General features: G+C 37.9%; 1 protein-coding gene and 1 long non-coding RNA gene across 8 annotated transcripts in view; one reads left to right on the top strand and one right to left on the bottom strand.

Annotated features, from left to right (window-relative positions):
- The window catches only part of NF1 (neurofibromin 1), a 259294-nt gene that overhangs the window by 82459 nt on the left and 153408 nt on the right, over positions 1-23427 (bottom strand). For 6 of the 7 annotated variants that reach the window (XR_014291882.1, XM_082603382.1, XM_082603380.1 and 3 more), the window contains 2 exons: positions 22374-22520; positions 19612-19722 (listed from right to left, as the gene is read on the bottom strand). Coding sequence is in view for 6 of the 7 variants with exons in the window: in XM_082603382.1 (XP_082459508.1) it covers positions 19612-19722; positions 22374-22520 (258 nt within the window). In the remaining variant the exon portion in view is untranslated. Of the gene's footprint in view, positions 1-13815; positions 17633-19611; positions 19723-22373; positions 22521-23427 lie in introns of those variants that run through there. The other variant, XM_082603385.1, reaches the window with a different exon arrangement.
- On the top strand, positions 12342-13587 carry LOC309793116. The gene is made up of 2 exons (XR_014291883.1): positions 12342-12506; positions 13079-13587. It is a non-coding gene; the product is annotated as an uncharacterized lncRNA (long non-coding RNA).

Here is a 23427-nt window from a genome sequence, read left to right as displayed (position 1 = left end):
GGCAAGAATAGACAAAGGAAGAAACAGAAGAAGTATCTTAGCCTTTCTTCATCAGCTGTGATAATTAAGACAGAATGGTGGTGGCATATAAACGGAAAGGAAGAGAACTACAATATAGAAATGATAGCACAATCAGAGCACAGGACACTTACGCAGTTCTCTGTGCCTCCGTTTCCTCACAGGGTAGTTGTGAGGAAAAAATGAGTTAATACACACATATATACGGAATCTAAAAAAAAAAATGGTTCTGAAGAACTTAGGGGCAGGTCAGGAATAAAGACGCAGACGTAGGGAATGGACTTGAGGACACGGGGAGAGGGAAGGGTAAGCTGGGATGAAGTGAAAGAGGGGCACTGACATATATACACTACCAAATGTGAAACAGGTAGCTAGTGGGAAGCAGCTGCATAGCACAGGGAGATCAGCTCGGTGCTTTGTGACCACCTAGAGGGGTGGGATAGGGAGGGTGGGAGAGAGACGTAAGAGGGAGGGGATATGGGGATATACATATATGTGTAGCTGATTCACTTTGTTATAAAGCAGAAACTAACACACCATTGTAAAGCAATTATACTCCAATAAAGATGTTAAAAAAAAATGAGTTAGTACGTGTAAAGTGCTTAGAACGGTACCTACCATGTAGTGCGTTCTCAGACACTGTTAACTTTAGAAGGAAAAAAATAAAAAATCAAAGGGGAAGGGAAAGATTCAAAAAACAATGCTGGGAAAATTTGAAAACAGTCCAATTTAACACTTACTTCATGTGATACACCTACATAGTGAACTAAAAAAGATAATATAAAAAAGAAGTCTTAAAACCAGCAGAAGAATAAAAAAGAATATAAATCTCTGGGTGGAAGGCTATTTTTAATTATAAAAAGCAAAAAAAATCACAAAGAAATCATCAATAGGTTTGTCATACAAAATTCCAAACTTCTTATGCTGCAAACAATGAGCCTGATAAAAATACTCAAAGAGGGCTTCCCCGGTGGCGCAGTGGTTGAGAGTCCGCCTGCTGATGCAGGGGACATGGGTTCGTGCCCCGGTCCGGGAAGATCCCACATGCCACGGAGCGGCTGGGCCCGTGAGCCATGGCCGCTGAGCCTGCGTGTCTGGAGCCTGTGCTCCGCAGCGGGAGAGGCCACAACAGTGAGAGGCCCGCGTACCACACACACACAAAAAATACTCAAAGTGAAAAACGTAAAGGAGATTATTAATCAAATGCTCATAAAATTGATTAGAAAAATAGATTTCCCAATGGATAAGTGGGTAAAGGACACAAACAGAATGTTTGAAAGATAGAAAGCATGGGGATTGATAAGTATATAGGAATATGGCAAACCACATAATAACTGAGAAATAAAAATAAAATGTGATACCATGCTTATTACTAAAACAGCAAGCAATTTTTTAAAAAGTAAAAAAAAAAAAATCAATGCTGGGGAAGACATTAGGAAGTAGTCACATTCACATACTGGTACAACTCTTTGGGACAGCAATTGGCAACTGCGATGAGAAAACAGCTATTCTGAGTTGTTGCCTAAGCATTTTACAGTATGACAACCCTACACATAGATAAGGACTCAAATTAGGATTACCACCAGAAATTCCCACTTTGCTTTTCCTGGGGCACCTTTTAAAATAAGCACTTAGAGTAGAGCCTGTAAAAAGTTAAGTGACTGTCATCCCACCACCTTACAAGAGGTGCTTCCTACCCTGTACTGTATCTCTTGAACTGGGGCAGAGGACTGCTCTTCCCCCAGCTCACTGTGCACCCCCCCACCCCTCCCCCCCCACCCCCCGCGACGTTTCTGGGATCTCTAAATGATAAATCTTGTGACTTTACTTCCTTTTTCTGAGTGTATTGAAACTGAGCCTTCAATCAAAATGACCCCAGGGGTTTTCACTTCCCTTGGAAATTGAGGGAGCTACTTGCCAACCCCAGAGTGGGTGGCTTGTGCCTCCTCATTCGGCAAGTCATAATCTGCGTATCTTTAAATTAACATACCAATTACGGGGGAGGGCAACACAGCAATGATCAAAACCCTAAAATAGTTTAACCTTTAACCTAGTAAATTCTAGGTAAATACCAGCATTCTTTCTAATAGCAAGAAAAACAGAATGCTAAGTATCTACCATTAGGAAACTGGTCAAGTAAATGATGACCCACTGGCCAGAATATTACGTGTCCAATACAAATATTTATGTAGAGGTTTTTTTTTTAAGTTTGAAAAGTGGAAAATGCATATACTAGAAAGATAAGCAAAAACTATAGGATATATAAACATGTATGTTATAGAACTATGTATAAAAACAACAAAAAAGATAAATATACCAAAATGCTAATATGTATACCAAGTGTGTTTTATCACCTGCTTTGTCTTTGAAAAATGCAAGAGGTCTTAGAAAAGAACTATTGAAACAGCTGTACAAGGGCTCTAGGTTGAGTAAGAAAATGAGACGATGCAAAAGGAGCTGTGAATAGGGAGGGGTGGTTAAGAAACTAGAGGGTATCATGGAATAAGTTCAGAGACAGAGACGCACTATCAGATTTCTTGGAAGCACATACTTATTATATCAGCTTACGTTAGCTCTACATGGTTAACTGCTGCCAGGATTGTTCTCCAACAAATCTAACCAGACAAGCTCTTTTCTCTCCTAATAACAAAGCAAATGAACAACAACAACAAAAACCCCTCCAAAAGACTTTCAATAATTTTCCATGTCTCAGAATAAAATCTAAATTCTCAACATGGCTTCCTATATGATCGGGCCCTTGCCACCCTTTACAGTATCATCTTAAAATCTTCCAGCTCCCTCACACTGTAGAGTTCAAACAAAACATCTTTCTGTCCCTGTAATTCACCATGCTCTCTCTTGCCGTCAGGCTCTCAGAGATTCTTCATGTCCTCACCACTACACTCCTTTCCCTCTTCCCCTGGCAAACCTTTATTCATCCTCTTTATTTCTGTGTAGATTATCATCTCCTGCTAGGAGGTTTTTTTTCGGGGTGGGGGGCGGGGAGAGGGGCCAGCTTGATCTGAATTTATTAAATAAAAGGATGAATTAATACAGATCAAAGATATGACTGGTGCGCTAACAATAACCTACTTAAGACAGACCAAGTCAAACCTCAAGTCTTTCTTATTCTAGAGCCTAAGTTTCTTCCAACAGGTCAAAGTCTTAGCTTCATAGTCCAGAGAACAGAGAGATGAAAGAAAAGTTATGAATGAAGGGGATTTGGCTAGGCTGCTACTTGTCATATAAGAAATTAGTTCTGGGCAGTGGGGAGATACCTTTGGAACAATTTCAGAGAAAGGTTAATTCTGATACCTGTGAACAATTTAGTACACGTAGATTGCTCAAGAGAAATCAAGGAAACAGAGAAAAAAAAAAAAGCCACCTCAATGTGTTAATAATGTGTTAAGCAGATTAGTCTGCTCCACACTTTTAAAACTGTGATACGTTGGGGCTTCCCTGGTGGCGCAGTGGTTGAGAGTCCGCCTGCCGATGCAGGGGACACGGGTTCGTGCGCCGGTCCGGGAAGATGCCACATGCCGCGGAGCAGCTGGGCCCGTGAGCCATGGCCGCTGAGCCTGCACGTCCGGAGCCTGTGCTCCGCAACGGGAGAGGCCACAACAGTGAGAGGCCCGTGTACTGCAAAAAAACAAAAAAACAAAAAAAAACCCTGTGATACAAGTGAGGTTCTTAAGAAGCTCATTTTTTACAGAATGTCACTTCGGTTCAACGGCCCCAACTCTGTTAAACACGTTCAGGGGCTTCCCTGGTGGTGCAGTGGTTAAGAATCCACCTGCCAATGCAGGGGACACAGGTTCAAGCCCTGCTCCGGGAAGATCCCACATGCCGCAGAGCAGCTAAGCCCGTGCTCCACAACTACTGAGCCTGTGCTCTAGAGCCGTGAGCCACAACTACTGAGCCTGTGAGCCACAACTACTGAAGCCCACGCGCCTAGAGCCCGTGCTCCGCAACAAGAGAAGCCACCACAATGAGAAGCCCACACACCACAACAAAGAGTAGCCTCTGCTTGCCACAAGTAGAGAAAGCCCACATGCAGCAACGAAGACCCAATGCAGCCAAAAATAAATAAATTAAATTAATTAAAAAAAAAAAAAAAAACACGTTCAGGAACTGGTTGAGACATATGCCCAATACACCCATTTATCTTTTCAATAAACCATGGCCTGATATTCTGAATTTGTTGGAAGTTATTGGTGAAATCTAAGTACAGAAATTAAACATACACACACAAATACACAATAAAAGCAGCAAAACTGTAGTTTTTTCTGATCAAAACAATTCTAAGAGTATTTAAAGTACACTGTGATTTAATAGAAAGAGCGTGAGATAAGACTGTCACCAAAAGCCTGTGTTGTTATCTTGGGTAAACGATTAAATGTGTCCTCTGGTAAAAATCTTGTTAAGAACACGTGTTCCACATGGGTATTTTAAAGAATAGATAAAACATGTATATTAAAGCACTTTGTAGGTGCTACATAAATAGTGTAAATATTACTCCTATGTCTTGTATAAGAAATTCTCGGTAATTAAAAAGATCAGAAATGGAGATAACTGAACCCATAGTGGTACATAATTCCCCATGTATCTGTCTTCTTTAGTTACACTTCAAATAACTAATTTATAAGGTTTGTTATTTATTTATTCCATGGAAAATATGACTTATCAGTAAAAAATTAGATATCTGAATATTTCAAATGGGTATCTCAAGGCCAAGTGTTAAATAAATCTGATGAAATACTCAATACCAGGAAATGTAGTTTTTTACTTTGTGCTATTTTGTTGCCCATAGTCACAGCTCAAAAAAACAAAGTGAAAACACTTCTGGAAGGCTGAGGGAGTTCAAATGCCTGTCAAATGCTTGCCTCAACAGAAAGTAAACTAAGATTTAATGGCTTTTCATCGAGAAAGAAAAGAACAAAACACCACTAAGGAAAAATAAAGATGCCATACACCACAAAACCACTGGAAGGCCCTTCCTTGCCAACCAAAGCCTCAGTGACCACAACTGCACCTGAGACACTGTATAGTTTAAGAGTAACTGGCACACAGCCACATCCATTTACCAGTTCTATTACTTAGCATCAGATACTCAGCTGCATTTCCTCATACCAATGACAAATAAAGAAAGCCAATAAATGTTTAAAAATAATTTCATCTATCTACAGGCTCTAGTATTTCCTCATGGTATGGCTTTTCTACAATGAGTAAATGAAATCTTTCTTGCTCAACAAAGTATACTTTGATGAAGTGTTATGAGTCTCTTGCCCTGACACTAAATTAAAAAAAAAAAAAAAGCTGCAGGACATTAAATATAAACTTAGAAACACACTGTAAAGGCTAGTCTCTTTAAAACACAGTAAAAGTAATCAAAGGACAAAGGAGTCACCTGAAACTAGTAAAACATCTTCATATATTAACGACGAGTTGACTATAAACTGATTTAAATTTTAAACATAAATGTCACATATCTAAATTTCATTACATTTTTCTTCAAAGCAGTTATGTTTGAGTCTTTAAACTCTTATTCCAATGAGGCTGTCATTAGTGAAAACACCTTTGGGGCCCCTCCTTTCAAATATTACTACGAGCCAGTTTATATGTCACACAAGAAAAAACTCATTTTAAACAAATATATTACTAAATGACATTTTGCCTCATTAAAAATTTCAAATATGAAGATTTCCAACCACATTTAAAAAGAACATGTTTTAGACTTTGACAACACATCCAAAAATGTATTTCCCTAAAAATGTGTGCTCAAAGGCATCAGGGTTTGAAGTAAGTACATCACCTCCAACAGCGGCTCTTCTGAAGGGAGCAATATTCACTTGGATGTATTTACCCTTAGATGCCTGTTTTAGAATTTTTCCCTATTGTTTCATAAAATCAAACCTCATAAATATATCTCAGGATTATTTCCTTTCAAGGATTATATATTTACACTAAAAGAGGTGAACCACAGTTGATTCAAAAAAAACAACTATGTTTTCATAACAACAGATGGAGTGCAGCCACTGTTTCTTTTTAAGTACTGTCAAGTCATAAATCACTAAATCATCCTTGATGAGTAAAGCAAAACCTTGTTTCACTAACAGCCAAGGCCACTATACTTCTATAAACCAAGAATCACAGAAAACAAAACCACTCGAGAAATCTTTTGGCTCAATTCAGGACTCCAACTCTAATCACTGTTATTAAATCAAGTCTTCTTCCTTTAAACTACAGTCATGTGTGTCCATAATTAAAACTGGCGACTAGTCTTAACACTGGCACTGAATGATTACATACATATAATAATTAAAAGCTAAGTTCATTTATTAAGTGTTCTATGAAATGGCACATGCTCTGCTGGATTCTCTGTGTATCCAGATAAAGACATCTAAGATCTAGGAGCTAAAAGTCCAATAGATGAACAGGAAAATAATATTCTATGTACTCACATGTTTATTGCAACATTATTAAAAATAGCCAAGATGTGGAAACAACCTAAGTATCCATCAATGGGCAAACGGATAAAGAAAATGTGGTGTAAAAAGACCCCAAATAGCCAAAGCAATCTTGAGAAAGAAAAACGGAGCTGGAGGAATCAGGCTCCCGGACTTCAGACTATACTACAAAGCTACAGTAATCAAGACAGTAGGGTACTGGCAAAAAACCCCACAGAAATATAGATCAATGGAATAGGATAGAAAGCCCAGAGATAAACCCACGCACATATGGTCACCTTATCTTTGATAAAGGAGGCAAGAATATACAATGGAGAAAAGACAGCCTCTTCAATAAGTGGTGCTGGGAAAACTGGACAGCTACATGTAAAAGAATGAAATTAGAACACTCCCTAACACCATACACAAAAATAAACTCAAAATGGATTAAAGACCTAAATGTAAGGCCAGACACTATCAAACTCTTAGAGGAAAACACAGGCAGAACACTCTATGACATAAATCACAGCAAGATCCTTTTTGACCCAGCTCCTAGAGGAATGGAAATAAAAACAAAAATAAACAAGTGGGACCTAATGAAACTTAAAAGCTTTTGCACAGCAAAGGAAACCATAAACAGGACGAAAAGACAATCCTCAGAATGGGAGAAAATATTTGCAAATGAAGCAACTGACAAAGGATTAATCTCCAAAATTTACAAGCAGCTCATGCAGCTCAATATGAAAAAAACAAACAACCCAATCCAAAAATGGGCAGAAGACCTAAATAGACATTTCTCCAAAGAAGATATACAGACTGCCAACAGACACATGAAAGAATGCTCAACATCGTTAATCATTAGAGAAATGTAAATCAAAACTACAATGAGATATCATCTCACACCGGTCAGAATGGCCATCATCAAAAAATCTACAAACAATAAATGCTGGAGAGGGTGTGGGGAAAAGGGAACCCTCATACACTGTTGGTGGGAATGTAAATTGATACAGCCACTATGGAGAACAGTACGGAGGTTCCTTAAAAAACTAAAAATAGAACTACCATACGACCCAGCAATCCCACTACTAGGCATATACCCTGAGAGAACCATAATTCAAAATGAGTCATGTACCCCAATGTTCACTGCAGCTCTATTTACAATAGCCAGGACACGGAAGCCACCTAAATGCCCTAATCACTCTCCTGAGAACAGCCCAGAAAGCACACAAGGCTGACTTGGAACCGTGTCAATGACGACAGCATCGTGAGATTTCCAGAGTGAGGCCAGCGTCTCTAGCCTCTTACCAAAATGACGTTCAATCTCCTGCTTTAGTGCAGCACTCTTGCAACTACTGGGAACAGTGTAAAAGATTATGAAGAGACTTATATGATGCTAAGGAAAAAAGGTTTACTTTATAAGTCAGTGGTTTTTTGAAGTGTGGTACCTATATGATGGGGTGGTATATGAAACAGTCATTTAATAATTCTGTATTTCTTTTTTACTGTTATCTTTTGTTTGCTGGTTTTCTAGTTATGGCAATCAATACTAATTTTCTGTTTATGGTATAATACAAAATTTCCTTTAAGAAAAAAGTCAATAAAAAATATTGAGTAACTAATAGGATAGATCTTATGAAGGAACGCAAAAACCCCAGAGGTGGTATATGAATGCCTTAAGTATAAAAACTTAGTTAATAGAGCACATAAAAGGTTTTATCTAAAAGACACACAGTCATATTTTAGAGAGATCATTCTGGCAGTAATGTGGAAGAAGGAGGGGATGGGGTAACATACCGGTGACAAAGAATCCAAATAGAAAGTTATTTCAACAGCCTAGAACAGAGTGCAGCAAACTATGGTCCACTGGCGATATCCTGTCCACATGCTACTTGTGGCCTGTTTTTGTATGACCTACAAGCTAAAAATGGCATATATATATATATATATATATATATATATATATAGTGTGTGTGTGTGTGTGTGTGTGTGTGTGTGTGTGTGTGTGTGTGTGGCTTGTGCCTCCTCCGTTTGTGTTAACCCGCTTTGCGAAAATGTAAATTTAAAATACTTGAGGCAAGGAATTATTCTTTAACCTTAGGGTTAGGGTTTACCTTTAAGGTTAGATTCCTACTTTAGCAGAATCCGGTGTCAGATTTGCTTCCTCTTGTTTGTTGTTACCTAGGAGGAGACTGGTAAACACTGCCCTTCCCTGTCTGTACCCCCAGCCACACAGTTCCACCCCTAAGGGTCAGCGTGCAGCTTTGTGAACTGTCTCTCCCTTTCCCACCACATAGCCCCCCACCTCCCCACTTGGGCAGCAAGCTGGTCTGCTGGACGCTTATCTGCCCTAACAGAGTTTACTGAAAACCTACTGTATGCCAGGCACCGAGGACCCAGAGATCAGCTCTTATATTTCTAAAGAGCAGTTAACAAACAAAACAAAAACAAGAAAAGAAGAAAAACTTTATGTGGCTTATAAAGCCTAAAATATTTACTACTGCTCCTTTGACAAACAAGTTTGCTAACCCCAGCTTAGGCAACTGATAAAGCTACAAACTGAGTCTGTAATGTAAGGATAAAGTACAAAAAATTTTTTGAGGCAGAATCAACAGGACTTAGTGATTAGTCAGATGTATGTGGTTAAGAGCAGGTAGAAATGAAGATTGCTGCTTAGCCTTCCATTTAAAACTCAAGGTGGATGAAGATACCATTATCCAAGAGAAGGAAACAGAAGAGCCTCTTTTTAAAATTAAATCACTCTTCTTCATTTATAATGAAAAACAAGAATAAATAACAAGCCAAAATTAGATAACAGGCTTATGGTATTATACTGTAATAATACTGGAAGACAAACTTGTTCAAAGACAGACATTTCCCCTCAGAACATGTATTTTGCCACTAAGGAGAAACGTGTTCTTTTTCCTGTATTAGATTCCTACAGTGAAGAGGCTGAAATTTTACTGTAATACTGCTTATGTACAATTCTAAAAGGTACTCACATTTGAGTCTAACATAACAATAGCCTGTTTTTGCACATTTGCATATCCACTTTCTCAGGAAGCTTCCAAAAAGATTTTTGAAACGTAACTGTCCACACTGAAAAGCCACTGGCTACTACATACTATTGAAAAAAAAAAAAAAAAAAAAGAAACAACAAGCCCAAAATGGAGTCACTTGTGCTAAAACCGAGACTTAATACCTAACCCAACCTAACTGCAGTTACAACCTTCTCCAGGAATGTAATCCTAACCAGTCAGAGTGAAATTTTCTGGTCAGCACCAAAAGGAAGACGAGATAATCTGCCACACAGACAGACCCTGTCCATCCCCCGTCCATCCCCCACGGTAGGTTACTTAAGCCTGAAATAACTTTTATGACTTCCTTGTCTTGCCTTTAAAAACTTTCCATAAATCTAAAAAAAATGGTACTGATGAACCTAGTGGCAGGGCAGGAGTAAAGACATAGACAGACACAGCAGGGGAAGGGGAAGCTGGGACGAAGTAAGAGAGTAGCATGGACATATATGCACTACCACATGTAAAATGGATGGTTAGTGGGAAGCTGCTGAATAGCACAGGGAGATCAACTCGATGCTTTGTGATAAGCTAGAGGGGTGGGATCCAAGGGAGGGTGGGAGGTAGGCTCAAGAGGGAGGGGATACGGGGATATATGTATACATATAGCTGATTCACTTTGTTGGACAGCAGAAACTAACACAACATTGTAAAGCAATTATACTCCAATAAAGATGTGGAAAACAAAAACTTTCCCTTTCCATAATCCTTTGGAGCTCCTCTCTACTTGTTAGATGGGATGCTGTCCGATTCATGAATTGTTCAAATAAAACCAATTAGATCTTTAAAATTTACTCGGTTGAATTTTTGTTATATAACACAGGTAAAGGATATGAATGTACATTATGATCCACATCATACAAATAAAGAAATCCTCTCAAAACAGCTGCCAGAAAGTAGAAATAGGACTTTATAATGCAGGGAAAACTGCAAATGACCAAATGTCTCTTATTTTAGACATCACTAATGATATCAGCCCTCAGACATGAAAAACAAAAAAGAGATGTTTCAGTAAATTCCAATGTTTGTTGTCCCCTATTATGTACAAGTACTCACTGTGCTACCAGGTACCAAGAATAAGAAGTAGTACCTGACCACCTAGAGGGGTGGGATAGGGAGGGTGGGAGGGAGGGAGACGCAAGAGGGAGGAGATATGGGAACAGATGTATATGTATAACTGGTTCACTTTGTTATAAAGCAGAAACTAACACACCATTGTAAAGCAATTATACTCCAATAAAGACGTTAAAAAAAAAAAAAAAGTAGTAGTACCTGATCACAAGGAAGCCAGAATTGGTTGAAGAAAGACTGAGGATACATCTATAGTAAAAAAACAGACCCTGATAAGTGCTCTAGAAGTATGAAATCCTAAAATGTCTGATTCTGAAGTATAGAATTAAGGAAGGCTCTCATAAAAGGTGCTGCCATCAGAGTTAGACCTTGAAGGAAGAATGCAATTTTGAATGAGGAAGAAATACTTTGGGCAGATGGGGAAAGCTGCACAAAGATAAAGAAGTTGGAGGTATTTAAAGACCTAAATAATTCCAAATAATTTTTGGGGGGGCGGGGGAATATTTAAGTGCTGGAGTGTTCAGAATTTTTAATTTTACTTAATTATCATCAAGAGGCTTGGGCAGCTTAAGATCAATAAGAAGACAATAAGAAGTTCAAGGTTGGAGAGCCATTTGGCTGGGTAATGACATAGTTAACTGAGAAGGAGACTATGAGAAAAATATGTATTGGCCAAAAAGTTCGTTCGGCTTTTTCCATAAGATCTTACCAAAAAACCCAAACGAACATTTTAGCCAACCCAACATATCTGGGTATAAGAATAGGAAGGGGAAAATGTTGAATTTAAAATTTTAAATAAGTTGAGATTGAGGTGTTTGAAGCATCAATAAAAAGTTATCTGTGCATTATCTTAGTACTCTGACTTATAATATCTACTCTGAGGCTTTTTATATTTACTTCTTAGGTCTGATCACACAAATGTCCAGTTAAGTTAGGTTCTATACAATATGTACCTAATATAAATAAGATTTAGCAAGCACTGGTTCTCTTCATTCAGGAGGAAAAAGAAACCTACATAGCAAAGTAAACCAAGTCAGAAACATGTACTGACTTGCGCTTCTGCCACTTATGCAGCCATTTCCTTGTACGTCAACACCATTGTTCACAGCTCTGCAATTTTTTAAAAGAGCCGGCTAATGTGATGAAAACATTAGCACAATACAACCCAACTTCCCTGTATACAACTTATCAAGGAAAAGGAGTGACCAAAAGATGAAATTCCTTTAAAGAATTCACTTAATGTGCTTCAATGTGGGTGATTTAATGTACTAAAAAAAATCTTTGCAAATTCAATATGAAAAGTATCACTTTCATATGCAATTCTTTTCTTATTTAGCTTTATGTTAATAAAGTTTAACTTCTATTCTAATAGAATACTTATTTACTAGAAATTAAACTCCTAGAATGCTATATTCTTGAATTATTTTTAAAACTTCAAAATAATCCTAGCCAAAAACTACCTACCCTCTAAACATATATACAAGATGCTTTAAGAAAAAAAATCTATCTGTAATATACTTACTTGATTTTAAGTCATGATAATCACAGCAGGCAAAGAGTATATTCCTCCAGTTAGTGTTAATCCAATGAAGACATTCACTAATATACACATGGATAAGAGGAATAACAAAGTGGTATTCACAGAGTTCTTTAAATAAGACACTAGATTTTAGAGGAACTTTATTTGAATTCCTTGATTTCTGCCACAGTCCATCTGTTTGCACCAGTTTGGAAAGCACTCAATAGGTTATTTACAAAGAGCAAATAGCAGGTCAAGTTTATAACATGTGACTTACTAATTTTATTTAAACAGCACACAGTGAGTGAGAAATTAGATCCCCCACGGGACACTGGAGAAAGCCTGAAGTTTTAATCTTCAAAGAAAAAACATCAAAAGGTAATATTAATTTGAAATTTTCTCAATTATACATTAGAACCAAATGTAAATTTTAGCATATATTAGATTTCTAAAATTAAAGTTTGAGCTTTAAGTTAAAAAAAAGAATAGTTAGCCATGTTCAACATGGGCTAGCTGCTTTATCTCAAATATGGCAAACCATTAGATTTGAATATATGATTTAAAAGAAATTAGCCTTACTTTAAAAATGGTTTACTAGTAAACTTTTGGTATATGTCTATACTATGCCTATGTCATAGCCCCCATCTACTAAAGAACACTAGACTAAGACTCAGGCTCAAGTTCTAGTTCTGGTAATTTTTAGATATGCATCCTTTTGCCTTTGTCTGAGCCCATCTGTAAAATGGAGGAGTTGATATCGATCTCTTCTGAATTTCCTTTTATCTTAAAAACTGTGAAATTTGTTAAACCAAGGTTGGCATTTCCCCAGTGCTGAGATAAGGTTTCCTTCATTCCCCCTGCCCCCTCACCACCACTTTTAAAAAAGCAAGTTCTTAGATTTGTTTGTGATCCAAGTGTTAGATTAATTTTCCGTAATTATTTTGAAACAGGAAAATGATGTTCAAGCTATTACTCAGTCTGCTCCTCCTGTTGGTTGGTGACCCTTTGTGGTTAACTCCAACACTAATGACCTCCAGTTCTATGACAACTTCTCAGGAGATCAGCCCAAATTCTAAGACAACCCCAAATCCCAAGACAACTCCAGAGCTCCAAATATCTCTGGATCCCAAGACAACTTCAAATCCCAAGACAACTCCAGAGCTCCAAATATCTCTGGATCCCAAGACAACTTCAAATCCCAAGACAACTAAGAATACAGAAGTGACGATAGCCACAACCATGAACACAACAAGTGGTGGCACCATACTGAATGCAATGGACAGCACTCACTTTCTTTTCTATGTAATATTTTTGATGTTTTGTGTACACTCAGGCTGAAGTGGACTTGGACTGTTTGCATTGCTATCTCAGTTCATTATATCTGCTGAATGACAAGCACACTAAGAAAATCAAATTTATTTCAACTTACTTCTGAGTAAATTATCATATCCTAGTTTAATTTGGTTGTTTGCAATTTTTAATTGTGTAAGCTTAATTATTACCTTAACATGATGGTTTCCTCCCTTATAAATGCTAAAAAAGGCAAAATACCACGTTTGCTTTTAAATGTTTGCAAAACTGAGTTGAAACTCAGGTTTTTACATTAAAGGTATAACAGAAGAAATTATGTTGGCAACGTTTAATCAAAGTATGCTTCTGTGTGTGTGTGTGTGTGTGTGTGTGTGTGTGTGTGTAAAGGACAGGGGGTTGGGGATGGGGACTAAGGAGTGGCGTGTGTTGTTTTTGTATTTATTTTATTTTTTATTAAGTAGACAAAAGGATAAACTACAGTGCTCTACAACAGGGGTCCCCAACCCCCAGGCCTGTTAGGACCTGGGCTGCACAGCAGGAGCGGAGTGGTAGGCAAGCGGGGGAAGCTGCCTCTGCCGCTCCCCATCAGCTCCCCATCACCCGCATTGCTGCCTGAACCATTGCTCACATTACCACCTGAGCCATTCCACTCCCCCCACCCCCGCCGGGTCTGTGGAAAAACTGTTCTTCCACGAAACCGGTCCCTGGTGCCAAAAAGGTTGGGGACAGCTGCTGTACAAAACAATACATCTATCTGTGTCACCATATTCCATTAATGTGTAATAGTAATACGCTGTTACAGTAAAAAAGGTTCCAATTCGGCTAACCTTTGGAATGCAGACTACAGCTGCTCCAATGACAAAATTATCTTAGAGTAAACGTTTGTCTTTTATTGCAAAAGGTCATTTGTAAATCTGATGCCAAGAATTCAGAATTCATCCCTACAGAAATATGTCCCATAACTACTGGTAAGATTTTCATGCTGGTCTACAAAGACTGATTTAACCTAGAAACTTAGTGTATAATTTTAACAGTGATAATAAACATGTTATCTTTTTAATAACCATGTTATTAATAGTACAGTTGTTAAGGTTTGAAACCCAACTCTGATTCTTACTAGTTGTGCCACCATGAATTAAATACCTGACCAGTGAGACTCCCAAACAAACTAGTAATAAACTGACGAGCATGAATCACTTGGGATGTCTGTTAGATACATAGATTAGGCTCTACCCTGAAATTTTGATTTGGCAGCTCAGGTAGGGCCTTGGGATATATACATTTGATTGTTTTAATTTTCCAGGTCATTCTGATTGATACCTACATTTGTGAATGACTAACAATTTCTCTAAATTTCAGTTTACACACAAATCAATCACTGGTAATAATAATAGCTCAGCAAGTTACTTGAAGGGTTAAATGAAAAAGTATATAATATGCACAGTTTGCCTGATGCAGAGAAAGCACTCAGTAAGTTTTAGCTATTATCATTATTACTACTGACACCCAAAAAGCAATTGCCAGGTATCACAATATTCCTAAGAGGAAAACTCTTCATTGCACTTTCAGGTTTTATATTTTTAATTACTCTGACAAAAATAATATGTGCCCCTGGCAACAAGTCAAACAACAGAAATATATAACAGAAATACTATAATTGATCCTCTACCTGCTCCAATCATACTCCCCTGAGATAAGCAATGTGAACAGTTTAATGTGTATACTTTCACACACTTCACAGTCTATACATATCATATGCCTGTGCACATACACACCCACATTCCTCTGCACCTTGCATGATAAGTGTCAGAGCCGTCCTTCTGGATCTTTTTAAAGGTGCATTAGAGGACTTCTGTTACTTTCTCCTGCTCAGAATCCATTTTTCCTCATTCTGATATCGGCAATCCAATTTCCCTTTGGGAAACCCTGCTCCCATCCCCCCACCCCTTTTAGTTCATGCAGTTCAAGCTGGCTTCACCACTGAGCTCCAGGGATAGGCACATAATTCGGGCATAGACAACCAAGAAATTCCATTCCCCTTGCCATAGTGAAAGCCTCAGAAATTGGCAGGTGACTCAGGCCAATAAGACCAGTACTTTTGCTGTTACTACTGGGAAAGAAGTGTTTTTCCACTGGGTTGTTAAGCTGGGAGAACACAAACCATCACTGGCTATAGCTTAGGAAGAGCTGCCTGGGAATAAAATCAACACAAAGAAAGTAGAGTCAAGACACAGAGAAGACAGATGTTCTCCAGATGACACTGTTCAAAGCTCTGCACGTAGTCATGCAAGAAGCCAGTCCATCTCTTGATCTTCTTGGGTACATGTGGCAATTGATATCTCTCCTGGTTTACACAAGTTTAAATTTCATTTCTATCACTGGTAACAAGCAAACTAGATTTAACACATTGCATATTATTCCATATAGAGATGCATCATTATTTATTCAACAATTTCCTTTTGATACACAGTTATATTATTTTCAGTTTTTTGCCGCTATAAACAATGCTGCAAAAACTGTCCTTATATTTATGGTACTTTAACTATTACAGGCTAGGAGCAAAAGTGTATAGGAGGGAATAGCAGGAAAAGATTAGAAACTAAATAAGGTCAAAATTATGGAGCACCCAGCATGCCTGACTTTATATGAACCTGGACTTTATATGGGGACTCTATTTAACAAATGGAGAGAGACAAGATTAGATTTGAACTGGAAACTGCCTCCAGAAGCAACGTTCAGATGACCTGGAAGTAGCCTGTCAATGCAGGGGACACGGGTTCGAGCCCTGGCCCAGGAAGATCCCACATGCCACGGAGCAACTAAGCCCATGTGCCACAACTACTGAGCCTGGGCTCTAGAGCCCGTGAGCCACAATTACCGAAGCCCGTGTGCCACAACTACTGAAGCCTGTGCGCCTAGAGCCCGTGCTCTGCAACGAGAAGCCGCTGCAGTGAGAAGCCTGAGCACCGCAATGAAGAGTAGCCCCTGCTCACTGCAACTAGAGAAAGCCCGTGCGCAGCAATGAAGACCCAATGCAACCATAAATGAATGAATGAATGAATGAATAAATAAATAAAAAGATGACCTGGAAGTAGTTATGTGGGGTTTAGGTAGTAGGAGAATAATGCTGCATTAGTACAGGTTAAAGCTAATAAGAGAGTCTCACTAATGGCAGTGGGGGGGGGGAATGAATTCAAAAGACATTTCCAAAGTACCAAAAAGTAATATTAAACCACTAAGACTCAATTCAAAAAAAATTAAAACACAGAACAGCCCCTGATAAAGGAATAGCACTAGGAGGTTATTCTGAATCACATGACTGCTAGGCTAGGAACAAGTACTTGACTTAGGGGCAGCCAGAAATCTACTGGCTGGCCAGCATATAGCATTAAGGGCTTTGCCAAACAGGTATTTTTAGCTGAACACGTTCTCCTTCTGGAATTTGAAGTGTGCAGTGTTGAAGTAATGAAGGACTGACCAGCTGGGGCTAAAACTGAAGAAATACAGAAAGAGGAAAATCTTGAGGTAGAGTTGAACGTGAAGCCAAGAGAGAATTAGCGCAAGCCGGTTCCAGGACTGACAGACATCTAAGTTCTGTCTACATCTGGGCAGGCCCTGCTCTAATTCATGTTTTTCCTGAGGCCTATCTTCTTGAGAAAGTAAGAATGACTTCTTTGTAATAACAGGGTCCTGACTAAAACAGCCTAATTGGTGTGCCTAGATCACACAACTAAAATCAGACGTGGTGACTGATAATGAGGAGGATAAAAGAAAGAGGGAAGATTTAAATGATTAGGGTTTCTAGAGTGAGAAGGGATGGTGATGCTACTGAAAAAGAGAATATGGTGTGAAGAAGAAGTTGATTTGAATATACACTGAATTAAATTTTGGACATTTCAAGTGAGAAATGTCTGTGGAGTATCTATAAGGAGACTGGAATCCACAGCTCAAGACATAAACTAATACATGGTAGTCTAAGCCACAAAAACAAAGGAATATCAAAAAGTCAAACCTAAGTGTTCTCTGACAAAGTTGGCTGAGTTACTACCTTCTCCTGCTTTTGTATACAGTGGAGGACCTGGGCCTCTCTCTACTCTGAACTATTACGTGCTCATCTGTCCTGGACCTGAGGCTTCACACCAGGTGACAATGAAGTCCAGGAGGCAGGCAGTCTCGTAGGTCTAAGTAAGAAACTGAAACATCTGAAATTAGCAAAGTCATATCCCGAAACAAAAACAACAAAAAAAGAAAGCCTCAAATATACTCTGTACAGAACTTTATAGGTCACAAAATACTTTATGGGAGATGTAGGCAGGATAGTTTTTATAAGCATCTCCCCCTCTTTAACATATGAAGAAACAGATTCGTAAAAATTAACTTATCTAAGAAGCAGCAGAGTTGAGAATCCTTAGCACTCTCAAGTCACCATATTATACACGTTTCTTGGAAATACCACTGATTTAATACCACAGAGGGTGTCTGCATCAGGCCCATGCTACTTTCCTTTTGGCCTGTATAGTACAGACCACTGCAGAGAACGAACACAATCTTACACTCTGATCCTGAAGAAAAAACTCAGCTTTGAGGTTTTCCAGAAATCTTTCTGACTTGTAAACTAACAAGAATTTAAAAGCAGGGGGAGAGACACATGTCTATCTACCTCTCTTACCAATGTCTCACTGTTAATTACTTCAACAAAATAGGGAAAATCAAAATACACTGGTGGGGCTTCCCTGGTGGCGCAGTGGTTGAGAGTCCGCCTGCCGATGCAGGGGACACGGGTTCGTGCCCCGGTCCGGGAAGATCCCACATGCCGCGGAGCGGCTGGGCCCGTGAGCCATGGCCGCTGAGCCTGTGCGTCCAGAGCCTGTGCTCCTCAACGGGAGAGGCCACAACAGTGAAAGGCCCACGTACCGCAAAAAAAAAAAAAAAAAAAAAATACACTGGTGGTGTTAAAGATTGGGGATGGAATACAAATACGGTTCATCTCAAATGCAAAAGAAAATTAAAATCATCTTAAGCAATTTAGAAACAGCATCTGAGATAAAAGGTAGAGAGAAGACTTTCATGGGAAGGTGAAGAGATGTTACTCAGAGTTGTTAAAGAGGAGGGCTAAGGATAAATCCAAGTTTCTATGCCCTCTTGATTCCCTAACACCCCATTTCTTAGGACTTCTTGGTGTTAACGCTATCTGAATTATCCAATTAACTGAGTTTCCCACCTCCCACCTTCCTTTTTTCACTCCTCTGCCACTACTTCTCAACCTCCATTTATTTCCTATACACTGCCAATTTTTTGCCATTCATGACCATTAAGTCTACTGACATAATTCCTCAATTTATGTTAAACTGAGGTAATTCAGAAAGGTTAATTCCTAGAGCCTAGTGGAACAGCAGAACTAAGAGTAAACATAGTCCTTGAGATTCCAAAGCCAGTGGTCTCTCTATTATATCACACTGTCCCTAAGGTTCAATTACCATGAGTTTATGTCACACTAAATGGGAAGAAGTAAAACTGACTAATGTCACAGACAAGTTCTCAAAAGGAAGGCAGAATGAGGCAAGAAGGAAAAGACAATGGCAGGGAAAGCAATGCAAGCATTATACCTATTGTGAAGGAGGAGCACTGCCAGAAAGGTTTTCTAGGAACCAGCCTTGACTGAAAGACAGCATGAACAAATACAATCAAGTTTTCAGGCTGTCACCTGTGCCATATCTTTATAGGAATTTCCCATAGTGTCTCTGAATTATTTGTTAAATCACCCTGATGTTGTCTTACACAGCATATTACTAAAAGTTCTCAGACTCTTAAAGTTTTATTTCCGTTTAAAATGAAGTTTCTGAGTATCATGTTATGGATAGTATTTAATCAGAATACACCAGAAAATAAAAAATTGTGATTTTTTTTACTCTTGGTAATTAATTCATTGTAACGTGGTATAAAAAAATTGATGTAACAAAGAGAAGCCAATACGAAACAGGTAGTCTGAAAAGCAATTTCTAATGTACTGAGCATCATTTAGGGACAAGATGGCTGTTTACCCAGCTACATTCTCCCAGAAAAACTTGTCTCCAATTCTAGTAAAATCAAATGGGAAAAACCAAACTTCCTGTCTCTCTACATTTGATATCATTTTAAAAGCTCTGGTAAGATAAAACATAGTGTTTCTTACCTCCGTGCAACATAATAAAATATAGGATTCCCAGCTTTGGAAGTCCCAGCTTGGTAGAAAATACTTAAAGTTTTCAAAGCTTTGAACTCTTCTTTTTCATGTACTTGATGCCTGAAAGAAAAAAAAGAATAGAGTAACTCATAGACTTTACATTGTCCACTGAATATCTACAAAAATCCACAACTGCACCAATGATAAAATATACAAAATGACAAAATATTTTAAAAGCAACACGCTTTCTGAAGGGCAGTGTGGTTAACATGTATCAAAAAATTCAAGGTGTTGTTCTTTGAACCACAAACAGTGGTTCTTAGGATAATGCTAAGAAAACTACTGGACAGGGATATTAACCATAGAATTGTTTTTAATCATTTTTCTTTCTAGACAGGAATTTTTGAGTTTTTACTTACTTGTTTGTTTTTTAAGAGTTCAGTTTATCAACCTTTTCTTTCCTGGCTTACTGATTCTGAGTGAGTGAGAAAGGCCCACATGTTCTTCTTTATGGGAATTTATCCTCACAAATAGCGTTATCTTTTTCCAGGTGGTTACTTACTGGTACAGTTGTACCAACACAATTTATTAAAAGTCCATTCTAATCTCCCTGATTCTGAATATCACTTTTATAATTATACTCTTATATATATTTAAATATACTTCCAAAAAAGGCATGGTTTAATTTTTATATATTCGGCTCAGTAGTCAGTGTGTGTCTTTAACCTGAAGATTTATGTCACTCAACAACCCTGGAAAATTCTCATTTGTTGTCTTTCATATATTACCTCTTCACAATTCTCTTTAAGCTCTATTTATTAGACATGCTGGACCTTCTCATTCTATCACTTGTATCTCTTAAACTCTTTCATATTTTCCATTTCTTTATCTCTCTGTACTGACTGTATACTAGGTAATTTGCTCCAAAATTCTCTTCCAGCTATGTTGCATTTATTATTTTTTAAAATATCTTTATTGGAGTATAATTGATTTACAATGTTGTGTTAGTTTCTCCTGTACAACAAAGTGAATCAGCTATATATATACATATATCCTCATATCCCCCTCCCTCTTGAGCCTCCCTCCCACCCTCCCCTCTAGGTCATCACAAAGCAACGAGCTGATCTCCCTGTGCTACTTTATTATTAAAATACATTTTCTTTTACCTAGTATTTCTATGTTTCTTGGGGGTGGGAGGAGAGGTTGTATTACCTCAGTTCATCATATTGCTTGTACCAGGTCAGCATTTGTTTAATATTAATGGAAACAACATAGATATCATTTGATAAGGGAAATAGGTGCACATGTGTATAGGTAAATGACTGGGAGGCTATCTGCCAAATGTTAACCGAATTATCTTTAAGGGATGAAATAACTGAAAACTTTTTACTTTCTTTTTTAGATTTCTATGTTTTGAATAATTTAACAATTTTTATTTTTATGGTTGACAACATTATAAAGCTATTTCCATTTTTTTAAAAGAAAAATGAGTCTCAGCATCAGTGGGAACTTAGAACAAAAATATCACCTAATATTTATTAAACACTTTATATATACACCAGACATTGTTCTAAGTATCTTACACATATTACATCATTTAGTGTTCAAAAGGACAGAAGGTTGTTTTGTAAGGAAGGTAGGGTCTTAGGTAAAAGGAGTAATAAAGAGGTTTTCTCTGAAAAATGGAAAAATGGCAAGGACATCCTTAGTAATGTTGAATAAAAAATAGTTTTCTATTTTTGGACTGTATAATTTTCAACTAGGTAACATGAAAATTTTGTATGGAAATATTCCTTTAATTACATAGGAATAAACATTTGTTACACAGAAAAATGTAACAGAGCTAAAGATAAAAATTAAGTTTGAAAGGAGATTGTTATACATTCATACATTCTTTTAACAGTATCAAAATATGGGAGTCATGTGTACAAAACTATGGCCTGTATGTAGTATGATTAATAACAGGCACTTAAAATGCCCGGGACATTATGTGCAAATCGTTAATGTGAATTAACTTCAGAATGTCATATTCTGCTTTTTTCTTTCTGCCTCTGGCACACACCATGAACAAAACACTTAACCCACACTCACTATGAAACACTAAGTGACTAAGTGCAAAGTAGTATGAAAGGTACTTTATAAAGACTAAAGAATTCAGCAAACTATCTTCACTGTAACATCATAGTGGTGAATGTCTAACAATGAGGATCCAAACTAAATCCATCTAAATGAGATTCAAAACAAATGTCTACAGAAATTTTATAGCAATATTAAAGTATACTGTATTTTCTGAGCCTCAATCTAAAAGAAGCTAGTATCATTAATTTTCAGGAGGGTTCTAAAAAATGTTACAGTGTAGTAAAAAGAGTTCTGCACTTTGAACCAAAGGACCTATGAATCAGGTATGGAATCTTAGGCAAATTAATTATTCACTTTGAACTCTGTTTTCCCTAATTATAATATGAAAATAATGTTATCTACCCTCGCTTTTAACTATTAAATGCAAAAACACCTCAAAACAATATGACAAAGTACTATTCAATAAGATGCTATTATTTTTATAAGAAAATCAAGTATGAAACAAAGCATATTTCAACAATATATAGGGTAAGAGAAAAGTGGGATTCCAAAACATGGCAATGCGGTCATTAAGCACAGCCTTCCTAATAATTCTCTATCAAATATACAAGCATATCTAACAAGTGGCCTGGTGGTAAACCTTGCATCTCATCGAAAAAGAAAGCAATCATCATTTCAAGGTGATACTTTACCTAGTCATAAATTCCTCAAACTTTGAACTGGTAAGGTTAAGGCTGGACCAGTGTGTATCTGCCACAGGTTTGTGCTCTGGAGGACCCAGGTATGCAAGAAGCGTTGCCATCTTATCAAAAGGTCGTCTTCCAACAGCTTTGTGATCCCTAGGTATAGCAAACTACTTAGGAAAAAAGTAGCAGTTCACATTTAGCAGAACACATTTCTTTAGATTGTCACTGGCTGCTTTTCTTTTTACTGTCAGCTGGTGGTTCCTGCTAATTTGTAAACAGCATCCAAAAGAGCTCAGGGGTTTTAAGTTTACACTGAGACATCTTAGAAATATGACCACTCCCCAAACTACAAAATTCACATAAAAATTCATTTTGTTCTAGTATTAATCCATTACCATTAAATGGGCAATCAGTAAGTAAATATAACATTCTGATCCACTTTTTAGGAAGTGGACATACTGTCCCTGATATCAGATTTCTGCTTAATCAGGGTAAATATGAATTTTCAACAACTATTAAACATTTAAAAGTAAAGATAACGACATTATTTCACAAACATCAAACTGGCAAAAAATTATGAAGTTTGCTAAGGCCAATTTTTTTTTTTTTTTTTTTTTTTTTTTTTGCTGTACGCAGGCCTCTCGCTGCTGTGGCCTCTCCCGTTGCGGAGCACAGGCTCCGGACACACAGGCTCCGCGGCCATGGCTCGCGGGCCCAGCCGCTCCGCGGCATGTGGGATCTTCCGGGATCGGGGCACGAACCCGTGTCCCCTGCATCGGCAGGCGGACTCTCAACCACTGCGCCACCAGGGAAGCCCTAAGGCCAATTTTGATGAGGATGTGTATAAAGAGGTACTCTCACACAGTGCTGTCAAAATGTAAATAAGCATGTACACTGTGAAAAGTAATGTGGCAATATCTAGTAAAGTTGAGGCTGTGTATACCCCAGAACTCGGCAATTACACATTTAGGTAATACACAAGGAGACAAACATGAAGAATATTTATTACATCACTATTTAAAATAACAAAAAAACAGGAAACCCTAAATATCCATCATTT

Source organism: Mesoplodon mirus (genome assembly GCF_964341445.2).
Source record: "Mesoplodon mirus genome assembly, chromosome: 18".
NCBI lineage: Eukaryota > Metazoa > Chordata > Mammalia > Artiodactyla > Ziphiidae > Mesoplodon > Mesoplodon mirus.
The sequence above is the reverse complement of the archived record's forward strand: the minus strand, read 5'-3'. Positions and strand labels throughout refer to the sequence as shown.